Source organism: Notechis scutatus, chromosome Z (assembly GCF_049901735.1).
Source record: "Notechis scutatus isolate UNSWTSFEM ecotype Mainland chromosome Z, rNotScu1.2, whole genome shotgun sequence".
In the NCBI taxonomy this organism is placed as follows: Eukaryota; Metazoa; Chordata; class Lepidosauria; order Squamata; family Elapidae; genus Notechis; species Notechis scutatus.
Window position 1 is genome coordinate 43,173,100 of NC_142025.1, and position 27,064 is coordinate 43,200,163.

General features: G+C 36.5%; 2 protein-coding genes across 2 annotated transcripts in view; one reads left to right on the forward strand and one right to left on the reverse strand.

Annotated features, from left to right (window-relative positions):
- Nucleotides 1-9,347, reverse strand: part of DYNC1I1 (dynein cytoplasmic 1 intermediate chain 1) — a 273,836-nt gene extending 264,489 nt beyond the window's left edge. The window contains exon 1 of the mRNA XM_087945421.1: nucleotides 9,189-9,347. The gene's annotated coding sequence lies outside the window, so the exon portion shown is untranslated. The remainder of the gene's footprint in view (nucleotides 1-9,188) is intronic.
- A 52-nt stretch (nucleotides 9,348-9,399) lies between these two features.
- PDK4 (pyruvate dehydrogenase kinase 4) lies at nucleotides 9,400-26,245 on the forward strand. The gene is made up of 11 exons (XM_026675666.2): nucleotides 9,400-9,673; nucleotides 11,995-12,136; nucleotides 13,401-13,472; nucleotides 13,885-14,069; nucleotides 14,171-14,257; nucleotides 15,967-16,044; nucleotides 16,583-16,659; nucleotides 18,379-18,477; nucleotides 19,891-19,998; nucleotides 20,650-20,763; nucleotides 21,411-26,245. Exons 1-11 carry the CDS (start codon nucleotides 9,484-9,486, stop codon nucleotides 21,534-21,536), a joined length of 1,278 nt encoding a protein of 425 aa, XP_026531451.1. The 5' UTR covers nucleotides 9,400-9,483; the 3' UTR covers nucleotides 21,537-26,245.
- The last annotated feature ends 819 nt before the right edge of the window (nucleotides 26,246-27,064 follow it).

The following is a 27,064-nucleotide window of genomic DNA, read 5'->3' on the forward strand; positions in this document are numbered from 1 at the left end:
CATATACATATACATATACATACACACACACACACACACACACACACACACACACACACACACACATATATATATATATATATATATATATATATATATATATATATATATATATATATATATATATATATATATATATATATATATATTTGAAGCACATTACAAATAAAAGAGGGGGGAGGTAAAATTGTAGAAGAAATAGAAAATTATTCAAATGAATTGTTGTAGAAGACCTGTATTGTGGGATGCCGATTTATCTCTTTTAATGTGTGTCAGATGATTTGATTCAGATGTGACGTATTCAAATTGCTCAAGATCCCAAATAATATATAAACATCCATAAAGTTAAGTAGCTTGCAATTTGAACATAATAAAAATAACTTGCCATCAGGATTAGTACACCAGGAGAGAGAATAAGGCAAAATTATATTTGGAAATGGGTGCACTGGAAAAAGAAGATAACTGTGCTCTCTAATTAACAACATCTCTGCAATGTACCTTAAGCTGCTTCTCTCCTGTGCTGATGCTGCTTCAATTTCAACCTGGTTTAAGAAAATTATGTCTGGATTGGAATGTTTTAGTGTAGATAGTTGGGAAGGCACTGCAGCACCTCACTGTCTGTACACCACTCCAATTTTCTAGGACAGGAAAGCAACTGGTGATTGCTTTTGTTTCTGTGGAAAAATGTTACTGGACATAAGTATGTATGTATATTGCTGTATGGGTAAAAAGCTAAATTTATGTATATAAAGCTGAAGCATTAAAATGTACACATATGCAGAGATAAGAAGCAAGCATATAATATAAAGAAAAACTAACCATTGTGTTAAATTTGCAGATTTGGGTCAAACTGAGCATCAAAGCAATCAGCAGAAGTAGCTGAGGAATATTTCCTTAATATGTTGAAATCTAAGAGTTGCAGTTTTTTAAATTTACTTTTATTATAGGGCAATTAGCCTTAAAAATTCCACTTTTACATTTTATGTATTTACTTTCTTTGTTATATAGTTATAGCTTGCTTTATTGTCATTGCACCTCGTACAACAAAATCAAACATCATCTTCAGTGCACATCATGACCATGACCATGAAAATAAACACAAATACACATCCTTCACCCTTTACACATTGAACCGGAAACCCCCGACACCACGCCAACACTGAACTATACAGCAGAATTCAAAAGAGCTACTGCCCTGGGATAGAAGCTGTTTTTCAGCCTATTTGTCCTCGTTTTTATTATTCTGTACTGTCTGCCAGATGGTAATAGTTCAGAAAAAGGGTTCCCAGGATGAGATGGGTCTTTGAGAATGTTTTGAACTTTCTTATGGCAGCAGGAGCTATAAAGCTCTTCCAAATAGGGGAGAGGGCAATGATCTTCTGCGCAATGACATTAACCCTCTGGAGTGCTTTCCTATCTGCCACTGAGCAATTGGCAAACCATACAGAGGTGCAATAAGTTAAGATACTCTCTATGGTGCAGTGGTAGAAGGTCACCAGCAGTTTTTCATTCAGTTGTTGTTTTCTGAGAAGTCTCAGGTAGTATAATATCTGCTAGACCCTTTTGACCAGTGCTGCAATGTAAGCACCCCAGGTCAGGTCCCCTTTTATGGTAACACCCAGAAACTTAAAACTGGCCAGTTGCTCCACTCGGTCTCCATTGATAAGCAAGGGCTGGATGCCTGATCTGTTCCTTTTTTAGTCCACTATAAGCTCCTTGGTCTTATTGGTGTTGAGGACCAAGTTGTCTCCACACCACAAAAGCAACCTGTCCATCTCATCTTGGTAGGCAGACTCATCCCCCCCCCCCGAGATAAGTCCCACCACTGTTCTATCATCTGCAAATTTAGTAATAGTACTACTAGCGTGAGTGGGAATGCAGTCATGCACATAAAGAGTATAGAGTAAGGGACTCAACACGCAACTGTGGTGTACCAGTATTAAGAATAAGGGCTGAAGAGGTATGACTACCTAATCTGACTTTCTGTGATTGGCCAGACAGGAAATCCATAATCCAAAGTTAGATTGAATAAGAAAGGCCAAGAAGTTTAGACACTAATCTTTGTGGAAGTTGTTCTCATTCCTTAAGCTTCATAACAGACTTGATTATGTGTATGTTATCCTTCTATTATTATTTTTTACCTTACCAAAAGCCAAGAGAGCCATTATAAGCATGTATATTACATTCCAAACAACTTACAATAAAAATAAGGACAGTGGAAAAAAGAGCAAGAAAAATACCAGGAAGAAAATAGCAAGGCATTCAGACCACAGGCCACAAATTCTGGGAATTATTAATGATATCCATAATCTGTTAGACAAGAAACATATACAGCAAATCTTTGAAGAAAACCATGCATCCTAAACAATACAAATATAATTATGGACTGCCATTTTAGGTAATACTCATTGTACAATAATTCATTTAGTGACTGATGATAATTCATTTAGTGAAGTTACAACAGCACTGAAAAAAATGAATTATGATTATTTTTCACACTTCTGACCATTGCAGTCTCCCTGTGGGTTACATGATCAAAATTCAGATGCTTGGCAACTGACTCATATTTATGACAGCTGCAGTGTCCCAGAATCGGATAACCTTTTGTGACATTCTGATAAGCAAAGTCAATGGGAAGTCAGATCTACTTAATAACTATGTTACTAAGTCAACAACTGCAGTTATTCACTTCACAACTATGGTAAGAAAGGGGCAAATTTCATTTAATAACTATCTTACTTAGAATATAAATTGAACTCAATTGTACAACTTATTAATTTGGCACATAATTTCCACATTCAGAAAAAGTGTTTTGTAGAGAGATCAGTCAAAAGGCATGCATCACTTTTTTAAAAACTCCAATCAAGCTGTTGAGTGAGAGTGATCTAATATTAGCCACCAAGCACATAATAATCAGTCCAGTGACGTCTACTGAGTTTGGCATAAGATTCTTCCCAAATTAGTTGAAAGGACACTTGATCATCTAATGGGTTCAGAATGTACTAAAACAAAATGATTCTACCATTAATAAATGTAACATAGAGAATAACAGAAGACTTATCAGAAACTGAAAGATCAGAATGATTGGAATATTATTTTTAAAAAGAATGAATTTGAAAGTATTTACATGTGGAATGTTTTATAAGTAATTTTGCTAAAGTAATAATTAATTGAAGTTCATACTACTCAATCTGTTGATTGATTCCCAATATTCTATCGTGTTTCATAATGGTCTCAATGCAAAAGGTGACATAGTGACTATAATTCTTGTTATTCCACTGATTAATTGTTCTCGCTGACAGGACATTTCTCCTTAGTTCTAGGTTGGTTCTGTCCTTGCTTAATTTCCACCCATTGCTTCTTGTTCTGCCTTCAGTCATGACATACTGACATCCTCCAACAGTCTGGCAAACCAATGAAATTTGAAGACTTGAGTACGTGGGAAGCCATCCCTCTTAGAAGAATGAAATATTTTGGGACATATTAAAAAAGGCAGAATATTATATTTCCCTAAAGGAGAAATGGAGAAACATGTTTTTAGAAGCAGGAAGCAGCCTCCAAGTCTTTCTTAATATCCCATAGCAGATGCCAACACTTGAGAGATAAAGAGCTTATTGAAAGAGGAAAACAAGTATCTAGATAGCTCTATTCATAAGCAAAGCAAACACTGCAGGCAGAAATCCATTCAAGACAGGATATTTTGAAACCCCCTGCAGCAAAGTTTGAACAAAGGCAGAATGTTAGGATTAGAAGCAGCCTCTCATCCAATATCCAACACAGGACAAAAGCCATTAAGCCACTATAGGTATTGCCCAACACCCTTTTAGAACACAAGCCTTTTCATTGCACCATCCCAGAGCAGTCCAAACTTCAAACCAGGAGTGCAGATAAACAATAAGCCAGAGGTTGACCAGATTAGCTCAGACAAACACTTAGAATTTGCATTTCCTCTTTTGCCTGTAGAGCCAGCTATGACCCCTGTATAACCCCTACATGACTCCATAGGATTTTGACAACAACCAATAGAATATTAAAGGACATGTTCTTGCACAGGAATAGGAAGCTCAAATACAAAGCCCAAAGAAGGTATAAAACCCACCCACTCTTAACTCCATTTTGTCAGCTGCACCAGAACCATAAATACTGGTGGTTCTGGTCATCATTAAACCATCTTTCCAATCAGTCACCATGTTTCCTGTGTCTTTCTCCCAGCTTGGAACTGAACCAGATGGATATTTCTTCCGACAAGCACATCAACGTCAAATCTAATCTCTGAACTGAAGTTTTACACAGGCCTAGTAAACAATATAATGTATGGGATTAATGCAATTTTTGATAGAAAGCAATCCGACCTAAGCAATGATTTGTAAAGTAGTTTTTATAACTGTACCAAAAAGGAGATTTATTAACAGAAAATATATTGTAAGGATAGGCAAAGACTAGCACTCAGCTAACTTCATGCTACCAAGAAGGAAATCTAAGAACAAGTGCTCTGTATCTGTCTGGGAAGAAAAGTGAACGGAAGTATCCAATCTCATAAGCAAATAACAGGCAATGTAAATCCTTACAATCTAATTCCACTTAATGCTTCCTTGTGATCAATAAGTAACAAGGTGTTAAAGAGACAGTAACGTTTGATAACCCTTCACTGATAAGAATTGGAGACATACAAGTAAACAGAGTTAAGAAATATTTGAATCAAAGAACATTGCACTTTCAAATATTTGTTTATACTGTAATCATTAAGTGCAAATTATAATTAGAATATTCTTTTTCTTTAAATTAAAAGTAAGAATAATCTGTCATTCCTGGACAAGAGGCTTATTCTTCCAGTAATTTCAATGAATTTTCTGTAATTTTTGCACATCATATTGGGTTTTTATTTTTGTAAGGCACCCAGTCACTGAGAATAAGTGAGTGGCCATACTATTTTTTAAAAGAAATAAATACCAGTAAAGAAATTGACAATCTCATAGGATTAAATTTATTTACAAATGATTTTAAACACAAAAAAACAAATAGTATTAAATCACTGGACCATATACAAATATGGCAGAGTAACTAGGAGCAACTTTGGAAAAGAAGGATTTTTTTAAGTGCTTCAAGATAAGCCACAGGCATAGGTAATATTCAATCAGCTGTGCTGTTTTGTAGGTTTTAGCATACCACTTTATAAGTTACTGTGTGAAGGTAAATTGTTAATTTGTACTTTTTATGTAAATTTTTATAATGTTCTGAATTACCTCTACATTATAGTTCTCATATACTAAAATATGAAATGCAAAGGATTGAAGTTATCTGGTCCAGTTCTGGTGACTCTTCTGTTGACAGTTACTTATTAACTAGATGTTCTAAAACTTTGTGTGAATGAACTAGGGCAGCCAACAGCTTGTAAGAAAGGAGGCAGAAAACCAAGAAAACCACACTTGGAGAACATCACAAATAACAGATTGGTTCTGCTAATGGAAAACTGCCAGCATTTCTAAGTAGAATAGACTAGGAAACTAAAATCATGCATACTAGTACTCATTGTATTATAAGGTTATAGTATCAGAATCTTGCAATTTGAATGTGCTTTGTTGACCCTCCCTTTATTGTTGTGATAACTAAGGAGACCATTGTCTGAGATGCATAGACAAGTTACAGTTCTCACCAGGATTCAGATCTCTTTGATCTGACCACTGTCTTGTTACAACTCTTCCTCCTTTTCCTCAATGTTATTCCTTCTCATTTCAGCAACCTACTCCCAACCCTAAGAGTTCCAATAGCTCAAGATGCTGAAAAGCTAAGCTACAATAAAATATACTGGCTCTTCAGTAAAATACTAAATGGGATAAATCAAATTTGTGATGCTTCTGTAGGAGTGGTATCAAAGCCCATTGTAGAAATATTCTGAATAATTTCAGATTAGTTGCAACAATTAGATATGAATATTTTGTCAAAATATTCCCTATATTTGGCAAATGGGTAGACACAGGATGAATCTGTGAGGGAGTTGTATTGGTTGCAGGAACTTGCATGAATAAAATATAAACATGACTAAAATGCATTCAAACAGATCTTTTAGTTATTGACTGAAAGGACACAGTAATGGACAAGCCAACTAACAAGAACATTAAGAAAAATGCATACACAAGGTATTGAATTTAAATTTATAGCCGCATTGAATAACTGCAAATAACATGGTTTGAGTGTTTAAAACTGTTACAGAGCAATATGTACAGATAGTCCTTGATTTATGACCACAATTGAGCCCCAAATTCTGTTGCTAAGCAAGACATGTGTTAAGTGAATTTTGCCTAATTTTACAACCTTTCTTGCCAGAATTGTTAAGTGAATCACTACAGTTGTTCAGTTAGTAACACAGTTAAAATCTGGTTTTCCCACTGACTTTTTCAGAAGGTTGCAAAAGGTGATCACATGACCTGGGCCCGGCAACTGTCATAAATATAAGCCAGTTGCAAGCACACAAATTCTGACTGTGACCATGGGGATGCTGCAATGAGCATAACTGTAAAAAACAATAACTCAGTTTTTTTCAATGATTTGTAACCTGAAACAGTCACTAAATGAGCTGTTGTAAATCAAGGATTACTTGACTATGTCTTTACAGAAACTCCATGTAATTAAGTGGAATTAGTTCCCATTTGAGCAAGCCTTGAATCATGCAAAAAAGAAACATTTAATATAGAGGACTATAATCCCAAATGCCCCTGTCAATAATTATATACCATTTAATATAGATGTGGTTATGTCTGAGTTCATATACATAATAGTGCAAATAGGAACTAGAGTTCAGAATTCATTTTAAAGTAAAAATGTACAGCAAATGTTCAAGTGCATACACTGACAAATTCTTCTGGAAAAAAATACTTCAGAATATTTGGAGTTTTGATAAAAAATCTAAATGAAGGAATGTTCTAGAAAAATATTTGAAGATTCCAATAAGAAAAATTATTACCTGAGTCGAATAAAAGTTCAAAAAGAAATCAGCTTATAAAAGAATTGTGAATACCCTTTTCTATCTTCTCTGTAAGGATTAATTTAGAAGGAAGTCCGAACAGCTGACTCTTCTGTGAAATCAGAGGAGGATACTGTTTCTTCTGCCAAAGTTGACCTTTCGCCTACTAAACTTTAGTTGTAGAGGCACTACAGCCCTGGCAATTTCACAGACCAAGTGAAAAGTCTTTGTTCCAGCACTATGAACTTACCCCGACTAAACTTCACTTTCAGATAAAATGTGTCCTAAATCAATAAGCTGACATAGCTTTTCTAACTATGCATTGTATCTACCTAGTCTTATCTGTACCAGAAAGTTGGGCTATGAACTTTCTTCTCTAATTGTTTATGCTAAAGGCCAATTATAAATATTGCTTCTTATTGATGGCAATATAGCTGGAAAACAATTAAGTATAAAATTTCACTGGAATGTTCTAAGCTGGCCAAACTAGATATGACCAAACCATAAGATCAAAAAAATCCAGAACTTGCTAATTTATATTTTCCAGCCATTAATTTTAGTTGATCATTATAAGTAAGATCATTTAGTTGATCATTCCATGAAAGTAATTTCCTTTTTAAAAGAACACAATCCATCTAAACTGATATCTGTTTGTATTAACAGTAGTTCATGAATAAATGCAGACATGAAAAAAATGCCCCATTAGATCCAGATGCTGCATTTGATAACACAAATGGCTCTCTTGATCCTAAAAGCCATTTCCCCCACCCTGCATCTGTGGGGAAAATGCCAAGATGATGATGATGATGAATTGCAGTTCATGCCCAACAAGAAGATGGAATAACTTTCTCTGCCAATAAAAATTACTGATGCTAATTTGTTTTTAAAAGATGAGGCTACTGTTAAATCTTTTATACATCTTAAAGTCTGTGAGATTTAAATTTAAGGCAGACATAATGCTATATGACTATGATGCTATGAGAGTAACATAAAATAAAAATTCAGAAATAAAGATAAAGATAATTGATAAGGCAAAATAGTGTCTTCTTTCATCAAGAAAATAATACATCACATCTTCTCACCCTAAGCTCCTAGATAACAGCTCAGTATACTATATATTGTACATTACCTATTCGTAAATTGTAGTTGACAATAGCTAGAGCAACAACTGAAAGCAGAAACAAAACTTTTTCTTGCTATTTTATTTGCTAGCATCCAGACAGAGCAAGAATTGTGGATATTTCTAAAACTTGCTGTTTCACAATATTGACTTGCTGTCTCTCAACTTCAATAATTTGTAAGATTAGTAGATTTTAATAACCAAAAATCCACAGCTACTGTGTAGCAACAGGGAATTCTGGGAGTCACCCACCTTAAATTCGTGAGATTGAGAAATAGTGTTTTAGGCAATCTTGCTATTCATTTTTTTTTTGTCTTTCTTTGTCTCCCAATCCCCATAACAGTAAATCATTGCTTATCTAACATCCTTTTAAAAGTCTTGAATTGCCTCATGAATTTGTTTTGAAGCTTTTCAAGAATCAGTTTGGGGCGAGGGAGGGAGGTAAAGGAACCTCAAAACTACGGAAACGAAGAGACTATTTGGAAAGTAGAGAATGGTTGGAAAATAATCAGAGTTTAGGATTTATTTTATTCTTGCCCTGGCAGACGTTAGCTATCCTTAGCGTTGCGTGTAGAATATTTCAAGGGGAAAGATAATGTTGCCGAAGACCCTTGGGGAAGATATTTTTTTGGAAAGGAACTTGTTGTTCAACAACCGTCCTCCAGGGCCTGGCTCCCTGCCACAGGCAGGCCCAGCATGACTGCCTCCCGCCTCGGGGTTGTTCTCGCCGTTCTTGGAAAAAAGCAGTACAACCCTCAACCCCCCCCCCCCAGGAACGGGGCCAAGTTGTTTCAGTAGCCAGGTCGCGCCAGAAGTCAAGATTCCACGACCGATAATTCAAGCCATCTGATTGGCTGCCAAGCAGAAGCGAACTTAAATTAGAAAAACCAATGACAAGCCGACAAAAAGCCACACTCCTTTCTCTCTCCCCCATCACCCCCCCATCACCCGCGCGGTCATCGGTTGGGGAATTGTCAAGGCGGGTGAAGGAAGGGCTATTCTGAGTGGCGGTAAATACGGTAAAACAATTTTACGAAAGATTCCGTTTGTCACCCGGGGAAAGGGCTGGAAAATAGCGCGGCCTTATTGGATGCTGCAGAGACACACCTCCTAACGTTTCCACCTCCTCTTCCCTCCTTCTGAGGTGCTTGGGTCATCAGAAGTAATAACATTCACCCTCCAGGGGTGCCCCTTTTGCCCCTTTTCTGACCGTTAACCGCAAGGGGGCGTAGCTTAGCCGCCACCTTCTTCCATTTCTGACGGTTTCACCCCCCAGTCCGGGGCGTGGCTTAATTTGAAAGCCCAGCCCCCACAGAGGGAGGTGTCCATAGGTGTTGCACGTGCAGGGGATTTAAAGTGAAGAGTCTTGTTAGCGCCACCTTTAATCTTGTTCACAGCTGCGATGAAGGCTGCGCGGATTGTCCTGAGAAACGCGGCTCCTTTGGCTGCTGGTAGTACTAATGGTGGTGCTAGTGCTAGTGCTGGTGGCTTCACCGCCAACAGCGGTGCCGGAGCCGAAACAACCAAAGAGGTGGAACGTTTATCGCGTTTCTCTCCATCGCCGCTTTCTATCAAGCAATTTCTGGATTTCGGTGAGGGGCCTGAATGGCGGGGTGGGGTGGGGTGGGTGTAGGAAGGGAGACTCTGGTGGATCTCTAGGTCAGCCTTGGAGGGCTCCCGGTCTCATGGCTGGGAATTTGGAGACCTGTCGCCCAACACGTCTGCCAGGACGTTTTGGGTGGGGCCGTTATCAGTGCTATCCCACACGAAATGCTTCGAAGTTGGGGTGTCTTTGAGGTTGTAGGTCCTTTGCTTGAGAAATGGGACCGTGACACTTTCTCCTCTAAGCAGTGCGAAGTTTGAGTTTCTCCCCAGTTTCTGAAGTTGGGGAATCCTCTAGTAGAGAATGAGGAGTGAGAGAAAAGTTTGAAAAAAGCTGGAGGTTGGGATACTCTGTGGATTGTAAGGATGATAGTACTGCCTCAGTCTTTTAAAGTTCATTATAGCTTAAGCTCTCAGATTAGTGTCCCCTTTGAGGTAAGGCATTTATTCTGGGATCTGTTTCTATGAATTCCACACCTTTCCAGGTGGCCTTAAGCTGATATGATGCAATTCAGATATCTGATGACATAGGCTCTAAACACAGGGATTTTGGCCACAATCTTATATACTGCAATTTAATGTGCAACTAACAAGGTTAACTTATTAGAAAAGAAACTGCTTTTGAGTAACATTGTAATGCTCATCTTTGAAGTCCACTAAGTGCTGCTTTGTTTCTTCATCTTTCTTGTACCCTTGTACTCCAGGCTAAGTTTTCATGACTTATTATTTTTCTATCATTTTTGAAGAGACTTTGTTGAGAATATTTGTGCAACTTATTTTTACAACTTTGTTGTACAAATGTTTTGCTTTTACTTAATAATGTATCTTGATTTGTGATATTTCCTAAATGTTATGGTGCTTAGACAATGAACTGAAATTTTAATATAGCATGTGCACATTTTTCCAATATATTATTTTTTCTATACAATATATTACTACATGTTTATATAAATGTAACACATTTGGTATTTTTGTTTTGGTTACGATTAGCATTACTAGTAGCCAATAGTGTTGCTAGTAGTCAATACTAGTACTAACAGTGCTAGTACTAACAGTATTCCTATCAATGTACTAAAGTATACATTTTAAAATACACAGATATTTTGCTTTCCTCAATTTTTTAAAAGGGAGAAAAAGAAATTGGATATTGTGGATTTTACACAATTATTTCTAGGAATCTTTATAATTGTCTCAATGGGTTTAATTCCTTCCCCAATTCTTCAATCTAAATGATTTATATACATTACAACTTGCCTGCAGAAGTTGTAAATGCCCCAATACTGAAAGTTTTTAAGAAGAGATTGGATACCCATTTGTCTGAAATGCCATAAGGGTTTCCTGCCTAAGCAAGGGGGTTGGACTACAAGACCTCCAAGGTCCCTCCCAGCTCTGTTATTCTATTCTATTATTCTATTATGAATGTATATACATTGTTTTTTGTCTGTTCTGCCAGTTTAACTGGATTTTTTTTTTAAAGTCATCTTATTTGGTGTATTACTGTATTGCTTCTTGTAGTATGAAAGAGCAGTCTTTGTCAGAATTTCTTTATTTCTGATACTGTATTGAACCATTGACCTTTGAAATAGCAGACTGTTACAATAAAAGTTAAGTATGATTGTTAAATCAGTATGTGTAGAGTTATAGTTTGTTTTTTATGTTTTAAGCAAACCTACTTCATTGGTTACGAATACTTGACTTTTATTTAGGTGTAGCTGTTTTCTAAAGCAATGTGTGATATTACTATTGAAATACTAGAATCATTTTAAAACTACATATTCCTAATGCTGAATGTAATTGTTAAAAATCCCCATATACAGCCATTTCAATATAAGTTTATTAACACAATTCAGCACATATATAGTACATTTTTGTACTATATGCAGCACATATATAGTACATTTTTTTTTGTTTTATGTTTTTATAAGATGTTGGTGTAATACTATAGTTTACAGCAGGGGTCCCCAAACTTGGCAACTTTAAGACTTGTGGACTTCAACTCCCAGAATTCTGGCTGGATAATTCTGGAAATTGAAGTCCATAAGTCTTAAAGTTGCCAAGTTTGGAGACCTCTAGTTTACAGTTTATTTGGGTTTGGATAATCCATATGGCAATCAAGTTCCACACAAATGCATCTGTAATTCTGACATTGCTACAACTGGACCTATCTAATTTCAATTGCTTAAAATTCCAGCTAGCAGCAAAGAGAAAATATGTAAATCTTGTGCATGCTATTAATATGGGTAGGAAGTTTATTGAAACTGTTTTAGCACATTGCACTGAAAATATTTTATATATATTTCCTTTTTTGTAGGTTCAACAAATGCATGTGAGAAAACCTCATTCTCATTTCTTCGGCATGAGCTTCCAGTTCGGCTAGCAAATATTTTGAAAGAAATTGATCTGCTTCCTAGTCTATTATTGGGTACAACTTCAGTACAGTTAGTAAAGGATTGGTAAGTAGCAAATTTTGCAGAATTTCAGTTATTACATTTTAATCACCTTACACTATTTTTTTAAATCAAGTAGGTAGCCAATAGCCCAGTGCAAAGGTGATACTACCAATAGTATCCCTTTCTCCCATCCTCAACCTTTTCTTACAGCACTGATTTTCAAACCAAAAAGATATAAACTGCTCACAGGGATAGGCAAGGGCAGGAGAAGAATCTCTTTCAGATCAACTAGAGAGGATGAGGAGATAACATCAAAGTACAACAGTGCAATTTTGAATTCAGTAGGGAATTCTGAAAATGTGGGGTGTGACAGGACTGTTACTGTCCTGTTGTTTCAAAGAAAATGTTGCATTCTTTTCCTATGGAGGGGTAGCTGAGCCAAAAATAGATTTGTTCAACTTGCAAAACTTTCTGCAAGACCCACAAAATATCAGGGAAATATGGACCATAACATTGATCTTAGATCCATACAGTCTCAAATATGAAAAGGACTGTATGAATAATAGCAAGCCCTTGAAGTCTGCAGTCATTTTGTAATTTCTGCTGAAAGATAGAAAGACACTAATGACCCCTGTGTATATTTTCTCTATGCTTTGTAGTATTCTGATAGCTTATGGCACTGGTCATATCACAATAAATAAAACTAGATTTTGTTGCAACTGCTGAATCTTGTACAGATTTGCTGGCAATTATAAAATGCTGACTTGAATAAGGTTGCATAGCAAATTCTACAAACTATTCATTAAAACTTTGTCAGTGGGTGATGAAAAGAAAATAGATATATAGGGGGTGCTAAATTTTTTGGAGAAAGTGTTTAAAGTACTTCCAATGTTAAATACTCCAAATGTTGATTTAAACAAGGACTTATTTTTCTACATTTATACATAATGAAGGTCCTTCTATTTTCTCTTAATTTGTATAGTTTTGGAAGTTACTGTTAACACTGCTTAGCCGTATATGTACCAAGAGGTTTTCTATAGACTGTGTATGTGTGTTTCTTCAGGTCAGTTTTGACCCTTGTAACTGCCTGAAGAAGTCCCTAAAGTTTTCTTGGCATTGTTTTTCAAAGTAGTTTACAATTGTTTCCTTTCTCAGGGTGTGAGAGAGTGATTAGCTAAGTTCACCCAGCTGGTTTTGTGTCTGAAGTGGGACTAGAATTCATGGACTCCCAGTTACTATCTAATTCTAATCCCTTAACTACTACATTAAATTCGGTCTTGGGTCTATATGGATAGCCTTATATTTGCATTGCTTGTGCTCTTTACAGGTATATTCAAAGCCTACTAGAACTAGTGGAATTTCAAGATAAAAAATCGGATGACCACAAAGTTCTTTCAGAGTATGTTTCTTTTTGTTATCTTTTTTCAGCAGCATATTCTATTTAAGTAATGGTTGGTTGATCTTGGATGATTCATTTAAAAATGAATCCCAGAGCTTAGATAACTAATTATATTACAATGAGATAATGATGCGGGAACATAACTACCAGTAATAGATCTGATATAGCAAGAGGTGACATTTTGAAATAAAGTATATGAACAATAAATTATGAAGTTTCAAAGTACTATTCATAACAATCAGTTGTCTTGATTTGATATATGAGAAAGTAAACTAATGCATTTACATTTTTCTTGTGTTATGTTTTATACTGTTTTAAACTGTTTATTGGTATCTAAGAATATTTGTTTACTACAATTTTGGTTTTCAGAATTTCTTATATAGGTAAATATGAAGTTCTGTGTTTCTTCCAGTTTCATAGATGCCATTACTAGGATCCGAAACAGACATCACAGTGTAATGCCCATGATGGCACAAGGGGTATTAGAATACAGAGATTCATCTAAAATGGATACATGCATCAATCACAGTATTCAGTACTTCTTGGATCGATTTTACATGAACCGGATATCTATTCGAATGTTAATCAACCAGCACAGTAAGTTATACTTTTATTCTTTTGACACATCAATTTTTATAGGCTATTGACAATGTTTTAGGAAAAAACATTTCTTCAATTTCATATTTTTATTTCAATAGCATTTATATTCGATAGCAGTAATGTGTGTAACCCGCGGCATATTGGATGCATTGATCCTTGCTGTGATGTTGTGGATCTAGTGTATGGTATGTATAAAAACAAACGTTTTGCTCATAGTTGTCCTGTAGTTTGATATGTAAACAACAGTCATACATTGCAGTAAATTATGAATGTGGTTTGTTGCTTTTTGGCTTAGCTTAGGACCCTGAATATCAGGCTATGATGCTTGCTCAAAAAATCATGGCTCAGAATTAAATGTGAATGTAGTGAATTTGTTTCCTAGGGAGCACAACAAATTTGAGAAGATGTAAGAAGATTTAGACTTCTAAGTGACAAACAATCAACAGTTGATTAGCTTAAACAGCAGTGCTGCCAAAATGCTCAGTTAATTGTATGAACACAACATAAATTAAGATAGTTGGTGCTAGTAAGACAGTTGTTTGCATTCATAAAATTCTAAATATTTAGTCAAAATCTGGATGTTGCAAATTTAGGCTCCAATCTTAGTTCTTTTCTGTGATACAAGAAGATATTAGTTCAGAATTAAGAGCATTATGATGAAGTCTTATGTACATTTACATGGTAGTAAGTCCTGTTCAGTTCTGTGATATTTATTTTTTGAATAAAATATATGATGTCTACATGAAAACACCAGGGTAATTATTCAGAGCTTTGGAGATGGCTGCCATTGTTACCCTTTTGATAAAGAGCTATGCTATGTTCAGCTGTATGATTCCAAGGAAGCGATCAGTTCCTTTGAATGTTGCCCATTTGAGTAATGGACTGGATAAGGGAGCACAAGCTTAAATTTAAAAAAAGCAGAGATATTCTAGTTATAACAAAAACAGATTGAGACGCAGCCTGTTTTGAATGCAGTTCTCGAACCCCAGAAAGAACAAGTTTGCAGGTTAGCAATGATTCTTGAGATTGTATTTGCAAATGGTGGCCTCAGTAAGCATATATCCACAAATGTAGTTAATGTGCTGATTATAATATTCTTTGACTTCATCAGACTTGGTAACAGTTAGCCATGCCTTGGTTATAAATCATGTTGATGAAGGTAGTGAAACTACAGTACTCTTGAAATGTATGTCACAATTGTAATTGGGTGTCAAGAAGTCTATACAAAGTACTGATTACATGATAATCTTTATTGACACAGGTGTTGCTCACTGCCTGCCAGGTGCAATGTTAAGTTGTTAGTGTGGTCCTTTAAACACCTAAATGGCATAAGGCCTGAGAATTTGAAAAGGTGCTTTTCCTGCAGTCAACTTGCTCCAGTACTTAAATCACTAGGAATGGGTTTGTTTTGAAGATGATGTAGCTCTCAGAAATTCAGTAGTCTGGTATATGAGAGAAGGGATTCTCTATTCAGGATATGGAATGCTCTCCTAAGGAGATTAATGTAGTCCCATATCTCCAGTATTTAAGGAATATTTTAGTTATCAAATTTAATAATTCTGTTCATTTAATTGTACTGCACTCCTTATTGTGTTCTTTATGTTGTATTTTATTTTTGTAAGCCACCCTTAGTGCTTATATAAGTAGAAAGGCAGTTACAAATGTAACATTTAATAAAATAAATAAATATTAATAGAGAAATTTTAAATCTATTTGAATAGTGTTTTAGGCCCATAGTAGATTTGCTGACAATAGTAAATCAATTCTTGTAAATAACAGAAAATTTACACAATAAGTTCATGCAATAAATATTGTATAATACTGGGTTGTCTGGTGTTTAGAAAATACTATAACTTAAAAGTTGTGTAATATTATTCTTAAAAATACATTTTAGATGCTTTCCAGAGTTCCCAGATGCTTTGTGATCAACACTATTTTGCTTCTCCAGAATTAAAGCTTACTCAAATAAATGGTAAGATTTTTTTCTGACTGTACTAGTCTATTTCTGAAAGCTTCACTTTCAATAAACCTTACTGCTGTTTTTCTTATCTTTAGTCAATATGTCCTAGAATTGCTAGCTAATCACATTTTCCCTACAGATAATGCTTACATGTGCACAGCTGCATTCATTCACTTATGCAGTACTGTGCCAAATACGAAAGGACCTTGACATGCAATTGTGCAATAGTTGGTTTCAGGGTGTGCTAAAAAAGAATGAATTCACCACTCACCCATTCACTTGCAATAATCCAAGAAAATTTTATCATGAAAGGTTGGCCAAAGGAATGCCACAAATCTGAGCATGCATATTATAAGGACAGGTGTAATTTGAGAATGTATAAAGTTTTGAAAAACTAGTCAGATTTAAAGTACTAGAAAATAAATATCAGAATGCAGTTTGGGATGCACAGATCTCATTGAAAACTTTCTTTTCGTCCATAATAATTGTTTGAAATAAAATTGTAGTAATAAAATAAAAGTTGATTTATTGTGTGCTGTATTTTTTTTAGCAAAAGCAGCTGGAGAGTCTATTTACATAGTATATGTACCTTCTCATCTCTTTCATATGATGTTTGAACTTTTCAAGGTTTGTAATTGGTTTTAAATTTTTTATTTTAAGCATGCATTAAGGATGCATTAATTACCATCAAGGATTGGTACCGTATTTGCCGGCGTATAAGACGACTTTTTTGCCCTGAAAAACATGCCTCCAAGTGGGGGGGTCGTCTTATACGCCGGTAAATACGTTGTCACTCGGTGCAAGAGCGACGGGGGCGGAGCTCCGCAACTTGCGAAGCCCCTTCAAGCCCAGCCGGAGTCTCTCTTCCTCCTCCTCCCATCCACCCACCCATCCTCCGCCCGGCTCGGGGCGCTTGCGGAGGCCAATCTGGAGGTGGGGTGGGGGTGGAGCAGGAGGGTCTCTGGCGGGGCCACTTCGCCCAGCCAGCCCCGAGCCGCGTAATGGCCCGGGGAGTGGGGGGGAGAAGGTGGTGGGGGTGGACTGTGGCGCCCTTCCTTCTGGACAGCGGGCGGCAATTTGCTCCTCCGCTTCTCCCTCTTTGAAAGACCGGGAGGGCTGTGCTTGGGGCGGGGGATGTCCTCGGGAAGTTCCTGATGGGACCCCGCTGGGCAGGGCCACCCGGCTCCCGAGCTGCTTTCCAGGGTCCCCTTGGGAAGAAAAGGGTCCGGTGGGCGGTGGAAGAAGGCGAGCGACCTCCTCCCGTCCCCTGTCCCGTCCCGTCCCTCCTCTTGTCCCCTCCTCCCCTCCCCGCTTAAGAGAAAGATCCGCCTCCCCTGCACCGAGCTTCCACCCGGCGCCGCGTCTCCCGGCCAGCGCGCTGCGACTTGGGAACCGGCCAAGCGACTTTAAAACCGAGCGGAGGCCAGAGATAGCCGGAATTACCCTCCACACCACACACACACACACACACACACACACACACAGAGAGAGAGAGAGAGTGAGAGAGAGTTGGCAGCTGTCCATCCCCCACCCTTGGAGTCCCGATGGTACGCACGCGGGGGCTGTCACAAAGAAAGGGAGAGGAATTGAGTGCCAGCCTGAGAAAGGCGAAGCTGCCTCTCTAAAGCATTTTGGTGGCTTTGTAAGTTTGGGGGAAAGGGGTTGGGGGTGTCAATCAAGAATTATATCCAGAATACCCCAAGTGTTACAACTTACCGTATTTGCCGGCGTATGAGATGACTTTTTTGCCCTGAAAAGCATGCCTCCAAGTGGGGGGGTCGTCTTATACGGCGAGTATATAACAAAAACTATATTTTGAGTGGAAATGTTGGGGGCTCGTCTTATACGCCCAGTCGTCTTATACGCCGGCAAATACGGTAATTTATCCCATATTTAGCTGAAATGTAATTTCCAATATCTGTGGAAAGCATTTCAAAACTACAGGATGTTACAAATCTAGCAACTACCAAGATACTACAGAATGGTACCTTCCCAACAATAGTATTTTAATAATAATTAAATAGAAAGAATGATGGCTAAAGCTTAAAATGGGTCTTTCTGTGCATTTAAAATAGGATCGTAACAAGGGGAAGAGTGCAGGAAGATTTATTTATTATTAAATTTGTTTGCCACTGATTTGCTGCAAGGCAACTCACTATCTTTGAATCTTTGTTAATAAATTAGTTTTCTTGTTAATATGACAAAAGAACCATTACTCTATTGGTCAATTATGTATGCAGTTCATTTTCCTTGTTGACAGAAACAAATTTCTAAACGGAATAGTGAAAATTTTAATATTTTAAAACCTTTACAAACTCTATTATATTCTTCTTAATTTTTGTATAGAATGCAATGAGAGCAACAGTTGAACATCAGGAAAAAAAACCTTCCCTTGATCCAATTGAGGTGACTGTTGTACTTGGAAAAGAAGACCTAACCATTAAGGTACTTTCCCTACTTGAAAGAACAGCCCCTGGGATTTGAACTACAGATTCTGCTATTTCCTCCTGGGTTCTAAACTATACTTCATGAACAGAACTGCTAAGTTTATAGCTAAGTCAGTTGATCAAAGGACTCCATATATCAATCAGATTGGAGCATAGTGTAAAGGCGATGTGTTTAGCTGAATGTTGATTCTTTGTATTTAGCACTTTTGTATTTTATTAAGATATTTTTCTTGTATCTATTTTACTCTGGACTTTCTGTATATTCTATGTTTTATATAGAATATTTTATTTTACATTTGATACAGTTATAAGTTTAATCTATATAATATTAAGGTACTTATTACATTTGATATGAGTGTGAAATAAATGCATAAAATAATTAAATAATCAAATAATGTAATTTGTTTATTATTAAAATATTTATATAGCTACCCATTTTTCAACTAACTCTGGGTGTCTCCCAGTCAAAAATCCAATATATAAAATATATAATGACTTAAAACTCTAAAACTCAACTAATAAAACAAAAATGCCTGGCACCAGTCAGTTCTAATGTGTATCTAATCCAGGTCTTCAAAACCTTATTTATAAAACCTTACAAAAGCTAAAAGGGTGACAGCCTATTGAACTTCACAAGGTAGCATGTTCCATAGGATGGGGCTGCCATGGAAAAGACTCCTAGCTCCATCAGATTTTTAGGTAAAGAGACTAGCAGCATGCCCATTCTATCTGCCTTGGTAGGAAAGATAAATGTCCTAAGGGAAAGGTAGTCCTGCAGATAGCCTAACCCTGTGCCATATAGGTTATTAAAATGTGATGACCAACATCTCAAATTGTAGCTTGAAAGAAACTGTAAGTCGGAACAACTCATGCAACAGAGGTGTTATGAGCAAAACTATAGGCCCCCATTATTGTGCACACAATTGCATTCTGCACCAGTTGAAGTTTTTGGATAGCCCAATGTAAAGTGCATTATAGTAATCCAGATGCAAAGTGACCAATGCCTGAGTGACCAAGAAACAATGCAATTAATGCACAGATAAATCTCTGTAAAGACCTCCCTTAGCTGCAGATGCTACCTGCTCCTTGAGCTGGTGCTGTTAATCCAGGAAGACCCCCAAAATGCACACTACTCAGTCTGATGAAGTGTCACCCTGTCCAGAGTGAAAGATGAAGAACCATCTTGTTTACTGTTGGAAAGACCTTTTTGTAGGCTTAGTATGAAATAAATAGATGTCTTATAGATTGTAACCAATTTGAACTAGGTGAACAATCTCCAGCCAAGTGCTATTTTGACAAAATTTCCTTTTTAAATCAATAAGTCGGATACAAAAAGAGTCATTAGAAAATATAATTGTTTCAATTACAAGCAATTTGTTAATTATATGGGTATTTTTTTCTCTTTAACTAGATTTCTGACAGAGGTGGTGGTGTTCCAGTGAGGATAATTGAAAGACTCTTCAGCTATACATATTCTACCGCGCCAAAGCCTGTGATGGATAACAAAAGTACTCCTATGGTAAGAGACAAGACCATAATGATGCATAAAGTCAATAGGCTATTAACACTCTTGGCATTATTTTATAGACATAGGGACATGTGAGACACGGGGATGCTTTCAGCTGGAAAGACTTTGTATCAAATGACTGTATTATTCCTTGCAGTGATTCCTACGAATTCCAAAAGAACCTTCTCATTGAGAATCTGTGATAAGCCAGATAGTCATGAAACTGGGAGTCTCTCATGATTGAATGCTCTGCCATATATAAGCCCCTTCCCGATAGGATCTTGAAGTCATGAATTCTAGCATAACCATTTCTATGAAATCTTGAAATTTCTATGAGTCGAGAATATTCTGTAACGCCCCATTTTAAAAGCTAGAGCAAATGTGATATATGCAGAAGAAATTAAATCTATTTCAACATACCATTAAAATGCAAAACTAGAAACATTTCTTTTGCACTTTCTTCTCAACATTGTTTTATTATTCCATAGAATGCTTATTTAGCAAGCATTTAAAATTAAATTGCCTCTGTTCTACTTATTTGGGAGATGAGATTTTCATTGATACCCTTAACCCTTAAGGGTTAACCCTTAATTGAATACAGTTTAAAATAAGAGATAAAAACCCGTTATTTCAATTAATGAAAAATACTTTATTTCTTTTTAGGCTGGATTTGGTTATGGATTACCGATTTCTCGTCTTTATGCTAAATACTTTCATGGAGATCTCAATCTGTACTCTATTTCGGGGTATGGAACAGAAGCTGTTATCCACTTAAAGGTGTGTTATGTACTTTTTTTTCTCCTTTCAAATGTGGTAATGTTTTTTAAGATGCTTTTTATTTGGCTTTGTAGTAATTTATGCATTGTCCTTTTAAAAAATAGTAAATAGCCTTTATAATTTGTGAACATTTATTTATTAAACATTTATTTGTTTGCTGTACATCTTGATGAGACAATAATGATCCTTGGCAGAATATATTTTTCATTCTGTTTAAATAGTTCATTGTAAATGATTTATTGTTTATCACATTCTTGGTTGGATTATGAACTGGTTTGATACAGAATTATGCTGGTCTATGTTCAAGATTTGACTTGAAAAAGCAGAGTAAAATGTTTATTAAGTCTGGGTATTTACTATAAAAATTCTTTCTCCTAAAGATAATTTAGCTTATTTTAAAATAAATCAGGCTTTTCAAAGCAGCTATATCAATTAATATCAAATATATCAGCTATTCTGTCTGGAAGATAGAAATGAAAAAATGTACAGTCTTGCAAAAAGTGAAAACAAGAATTTTTAAACTAGTAGAATAATATCTCACAATTTAATCAATCAATTGTGTATATATGCAAATTGTGGCAAAAATAATAAGTTTATCTCTAAATAGTAACAACTGTCTATTTCAATCTATGTTTTTAACTTTTCAGGCACTTTCTGCAGAATCGGTAGAGAAACTTCCTGTTTTCAACAAATCTGCATGTAAACGTTATCAGACCTCTATAGAAGCAGATGACTGGTGTGTTCCTAGGCAAAAAACAAATTTGTCAACATAGAATTTTATTGTGTGAGGAGTATATTTGTCCAACACATTGAGATGGGATCAAATCACAGTTTCAGAAGGAAATAATGAAGTAAATTACTTGAAGTCACTACTGACTACTGTTCAATACAAAGACTTAAATGAGATGAAAGAAATTATATTGAATGGATGCTATATGCTCTGTTTGTGTAATGTGAACTATTAGGAGAATCAAAGGCATAGATTCAATATGGAATATTGGTGGTCTTGAAGTTTAGATTAACACTCCAAAATTTTAATGTTTTCAGATTCCTATATTTTGCTATGTTCAAAAGCATTGTTTTGTATGAATATCAACACAAAATAATAATTTTCTTCTTATCACACTTACATGTCACACTTATAGTCTGTGAGAAAGTCTAGCTAAAACGTGTTTATTACTTAGCACAATCTTATGAAGAACTGACATATGATAGTGAATTCCAAATAGTTAATTTTACTTGAATTTCCACAAATTGCTATATGTGTGCACAGTATCTTTCAGTTATTTTTCCAAATATTGGATTTGGACAGCAATGGGAAATAATCTGAAAATATTAAACTGGTACCACTATAGATTATCCTGCCTTTTCTTTTTAAGGCAGAATTGCTAAAGAGCTAATACATTTTTAGGGAATTATTGTGACAATTTTAGATCTATTGTTATTTATGGCAGTTTTATCAGTGCTGTATTTTCTAATGTCCACTTTTTCATGGATTCCAAATTCATGTGAGTAAGTAATCCCATCCATATGAAGCTATTGTGCAGTTGGTACAGTGCGACAACAAAGGCTTAGTAGTTAACATTGACAAAATATTGAATGTTTTCTGCAGAAAATATAGTGCACACTTGAAAAATACTGACTGTTATGTTAAATATTATTAGAGCTGAATCATGAAAAAAAAATCTAATTGTTATTCTACTAGCAAGTTCATATTCAGTAGAGTGCATTAAAGATACTCCTGATTCATGGACTGCTTGAGTACCACATTCTGGTGGATATCACAAGTGGTATCAAGGTAATAGCATTAAATTTTGCTAATCCAAAATTGTGGTTGTTACGATAATTTGTTATTATGATACCCTTGTGTACTTTGACCAATATAGTACATAACATAAAGAGTTGCTTTGCTAATATTGCTGCTGATCTGCTCCACAATCTTTACAGAGAACCTGGAATAGGGAATCGGCCAGAGTCTTACACATAATTGTGCCTATGCGCAATATTCCCTATGACACATGGATGAGGGAACTGAAAATGGTCAAGCAATCTGGCATGAACAGGATGGATGTGGTGCATCCTACCTTATCCTTCTCGGTAGCTTTCGATTCTATCAGCCATGGTATTCTTTTGGGGACAACTTAGGGAGTTAGGAGGTGTAGAACAGTTTTGTGTTGGCTCATTCCTTTCTCTGCCAATTGGTGTTGATAAGGAGTGAGAGATTAAGGCCTTTCTTTTGTGGGGTGCTACCAAACAGGGTTCATTTCTCTCTTTTTTGATGCCTTTTTTAATATCAAATTCCGGCTGAGATCTTCTGTCACCATGGGATGAAGTATCACTAATATCCGGTTCTAAATTTTCATCCTAGTGATAGTAAGTGATGTGATATTCTTCTGCGGTGCTAAGCTATGGGGTTTGGATGGGGAACAACAGGCTTCAACTGAACCCTGGAAAAATAGAGTGGCTATATCCAGGAGCTTATCATTTGGGTGGGTGGTAAAGTACTGACAGACATGGTACTTAACCCAGGAGTCCTCCAGGACTCACAGAGCAGGTGGCAGCCATGGCTAAGAAAACCTTTGCTGAAGTTTGTGTTGTGGGACAGTTATGCCATTTCCTGAATAGGAAGACTCTCTGCTTGGTCACTCATGTTCTGGTCAAGTCCTGTTTAGAAGATTACATAGCATTGTATATGGGGCTACCCTTGAGAAATATTCAGAAGTTTGAGCTAGTGTGCATGAGCAAGTTTGGATGCCCAAAGAAGGATGTATCTAATACTTTTGCTCCATGAATTGTATTAGGTGCCAGGTTGCTTCCAATACAGTTGAAGGTATTAGTTATGACCTATAAAGCCCTACATGGCATGGGGCCAGGTTACCTATGGAAGTATTCTTCCACCACCCAGTAAGGCAGATATGCAGATATGTCAATCAATTAAAGAACTTTCAGGAGATTGCCTGGAATAGGGAATCAGCCAGAGCCTTATACAGGATTGTGCCGATGCACAATACTCCCTATGATATATGGATGAGGGAGCTGAAAATGGTCAAGCAATCTGGCATGAACAGGATGGATGTGGTACATCCTACCTTATCCTTCTCGGTAGCTTTCGATTCTATCAGCCATGGTATTCTTTTGGGGACAACTTAGGGAGTTAGGAGGTGTAGAACAGTTTTGTATTGGCTCATTCCTTTCTCTGACAATTGGTGTTGATAAGGAGTGAGAGATTAAGGCCTTACTTTTGTGGGGTGCTACCAAACAGGGTTCATTTCTCTCTTTTTGATGCCTTTTTTAATATCAGATTCCGGCTGAGATCTTCTGTCACCATGGGATGAAGTATCACTAATATCCTAATAATATCCGGTTCTAAATTTTCATCCTAGTGATAGTAAGTGATGTGATATTCTTCTGCGGTGCCAAGCTATGGGGTTTGGATGGGGAACAACAGGCTTCAACTGAACCCTGGAAAAATAGAGTGGCTATATCCAGGAGCTTATCATTTGGGTGGGTGGTAAAGTACTGACAGATATGGTACTTAACCCAGGAGTCCTCCAGGACTCACAGAGCAGGTGGCAACCATGGCTAAGAAAACTTTTGCTGAAGTTTGTGTTGTGGGACAGTTATGCCATTTCCTGAATAGGAAGACTCTCTGCTTGGTCACTCATGTTCTGGTCAAGTCCTGTTTAGAAGATTACATAGCATTGTATATGGGGCTACCCTTGAGAAATATTCAGAAGTTTGAGCTAGTGTGCATGAGCAAGTTTGGATGCCCAAAGAAGGATGTATCTAATACTTTTGCTCCATGAATTGTATTAGGTGCCAGGTTGCTTCCAATACAGTTGAAGGTATTAGTTATGACCTATAAAGCCCTACATGGCATGGGGCCAGGTTACCTATGGAAGTATTCTTCCACCACCCAGTAAGGCAGATATGCAGATATGTCAATCAATTAAAGAACTTTCAGGAGATTGCCTGGAATAGGGAATCAGCCAGAGCCTTATACAGGATTGTGCCGATGCACAATACTCCCTATGATATATGGATGAGGGAGCTGAAAATGGTCAAGCAATCTGGCATGAACAGGATGGATGTGGTGCATCCTACCTTATCCTTCTCGGTAGCTTTCGATTCTATCAGCCATGGTATTCTTTTGGGGACAACTTAGGGAGTTAGGAGGTGTAGAACAGTTTTGTATTGGCTCATTCCTTTCTCTGACAATTGGTGTTGATAAGGAGTGAGAGATTAAGGCCTTACTTTTGTGGGGTGCTACCAAACAGGGTTCATTTCTCTCTCTTTTTGATGCCTTTTTTAATATCAGATTCCGGCTGAGATCTTCTGTCACCATGGGATGAAGTATCACTAATATCCTAATAATATCCGGTTCTAAATTTTCATCCTAGTGATAGTAAGTGATGTGATATTCTTCTGCGGTGCCAAGCTATGGGGTTTGGATGGGGAACAACAGGCTTCAACTGAACCCTGGAAAAATAGAGTGGCTATATCCAGGAGCTTATCATTTGGGTGGGTGGTAAAGTACTGACAGATATGGTACTTAACCCAGGAGTCCTCCAGGACTCACAGAGCAGGTGGCAGCCATGGCTAAGAAGACCTTTGCTGAAGTTTGTGTTGTGGGACAGTTATGCCATTTCCTGTATAGGAAGACTCTCTGCTTGGTCAGTCATGTCCTAGTCAACTCCTGTTTAGAAGATTACATAGCATTGTATATGGGGCTACCCTTGAGAAATATCCAGAAGTTTGAGCTACTGTGCATGAGCAAGTTTGGATGCCCAAAGAAGGATGTATCTAATACTTTTGCTTCATGAATTGTATTAGGTGCCAGGTTGCTTCCAATACAGTTGAAGATATGTCAGTCAATTAAAGAACTTTCAGTATCCCCACCCCCACCCCAAAGGTGAGGTAGGTCAGGATTATCCTGGCCGCCTGAAAAAGAGTTAAAACATTGCTCTGTGGGGGACCCAGAGGAACACAGGGCTGGCTGGTGCCCTGAAAGCCCTCCCTTTTATTCATTTCAAAGATGTTTTATCACCCTTGCCTCTTTAACTTTGTTAACGTTTATATATTTTTATATATTAATACTTTGTTGCACACCATCTGAGAAAGATGGGTGGCTTAAAAATGTGAAAATTAAAAATAAAATTTAAAACAAACATTATCAATCCATGCACTGCCTCTACAAAATTACTACAGGTGTGGTCTTTGTGCTATTGCAATTTGTCTTTCTAAATTACTGAATAGTTTAAAAAACATGTATTGGACTGGAACAAACATGAGCCTAAGTACATTTAACAAAAATATTTTTGAGTAAATGCTGTTTTGTATACAACACATTTTATCAAAAGCTTGTAGAATATGAGAAATTTGAGTGTTTTTAATTTTAGAGTGAATCATTTTTATCACAATTTACATTCTGGAACAGGTCACTTGAAATACACTATGCTTATAATAAAATGTTTTTTTAATATTTCTGGACTCTGTCTTTCATAAAATATATGCGTGTCTCTGCTGTTCATGAAATGTATTTATTCGTTCTACAGTCTATTCCATTTTTATACCTCACTATAATAATTGTTCTAACATTTCAGCTCTTAGGCCTGGAGAGTAAAGAATAAAGAATAAAGAACAGTTGCAGGATTTTGGCTAGACCAGAGGGAGAAAAAAGACTAGGGGTGACATGATAGCATTATTCCAGTATTTGGAGGCTGCTACAAAGAAAAGGTCAACTTATTTTCCAAAGAACCAGAGAACAGGACAAGAAACAATGGATGGAAAATAATCAAGGAGAGAAACAACCTGGAATTAAGGAGAAACTTCTTACCATGGTGTCCTCCAAATGTGGATTTAACTATAATTACCCAGTAACTTAGCCATATCTACTTAGATACATAAAAATTAAAGCTGACTTGATTTTGAACGAAAAGACTGGAGAAAGTAGATATAAAAATGATATATAGCTCACAGATATGTTTACCTGTTGATATCAGTTTTACAAAATATATTCATGCTCTCCATCTATAAATATTGCATGTATAAAAGAATGAACTTTATGTTTTAAACTAGAATTTAAAAGTTAAATTTAAAAGTTAAATAAATAAAATTACACCTTTTTCTTGTCAGAAAGATAGATGTGGTTATTGGAAGAATATGCATTTGGAGAAGATATTGTCAAACTTGGCAAATTCGAGATAAAATAAGTGTTTTACTATACTGCGATGACTGCTTTTGTTCCAGGGTCCACAAAACAGAATTAGCAATTATTAAGCTATCTCCCATTATCTAGGTT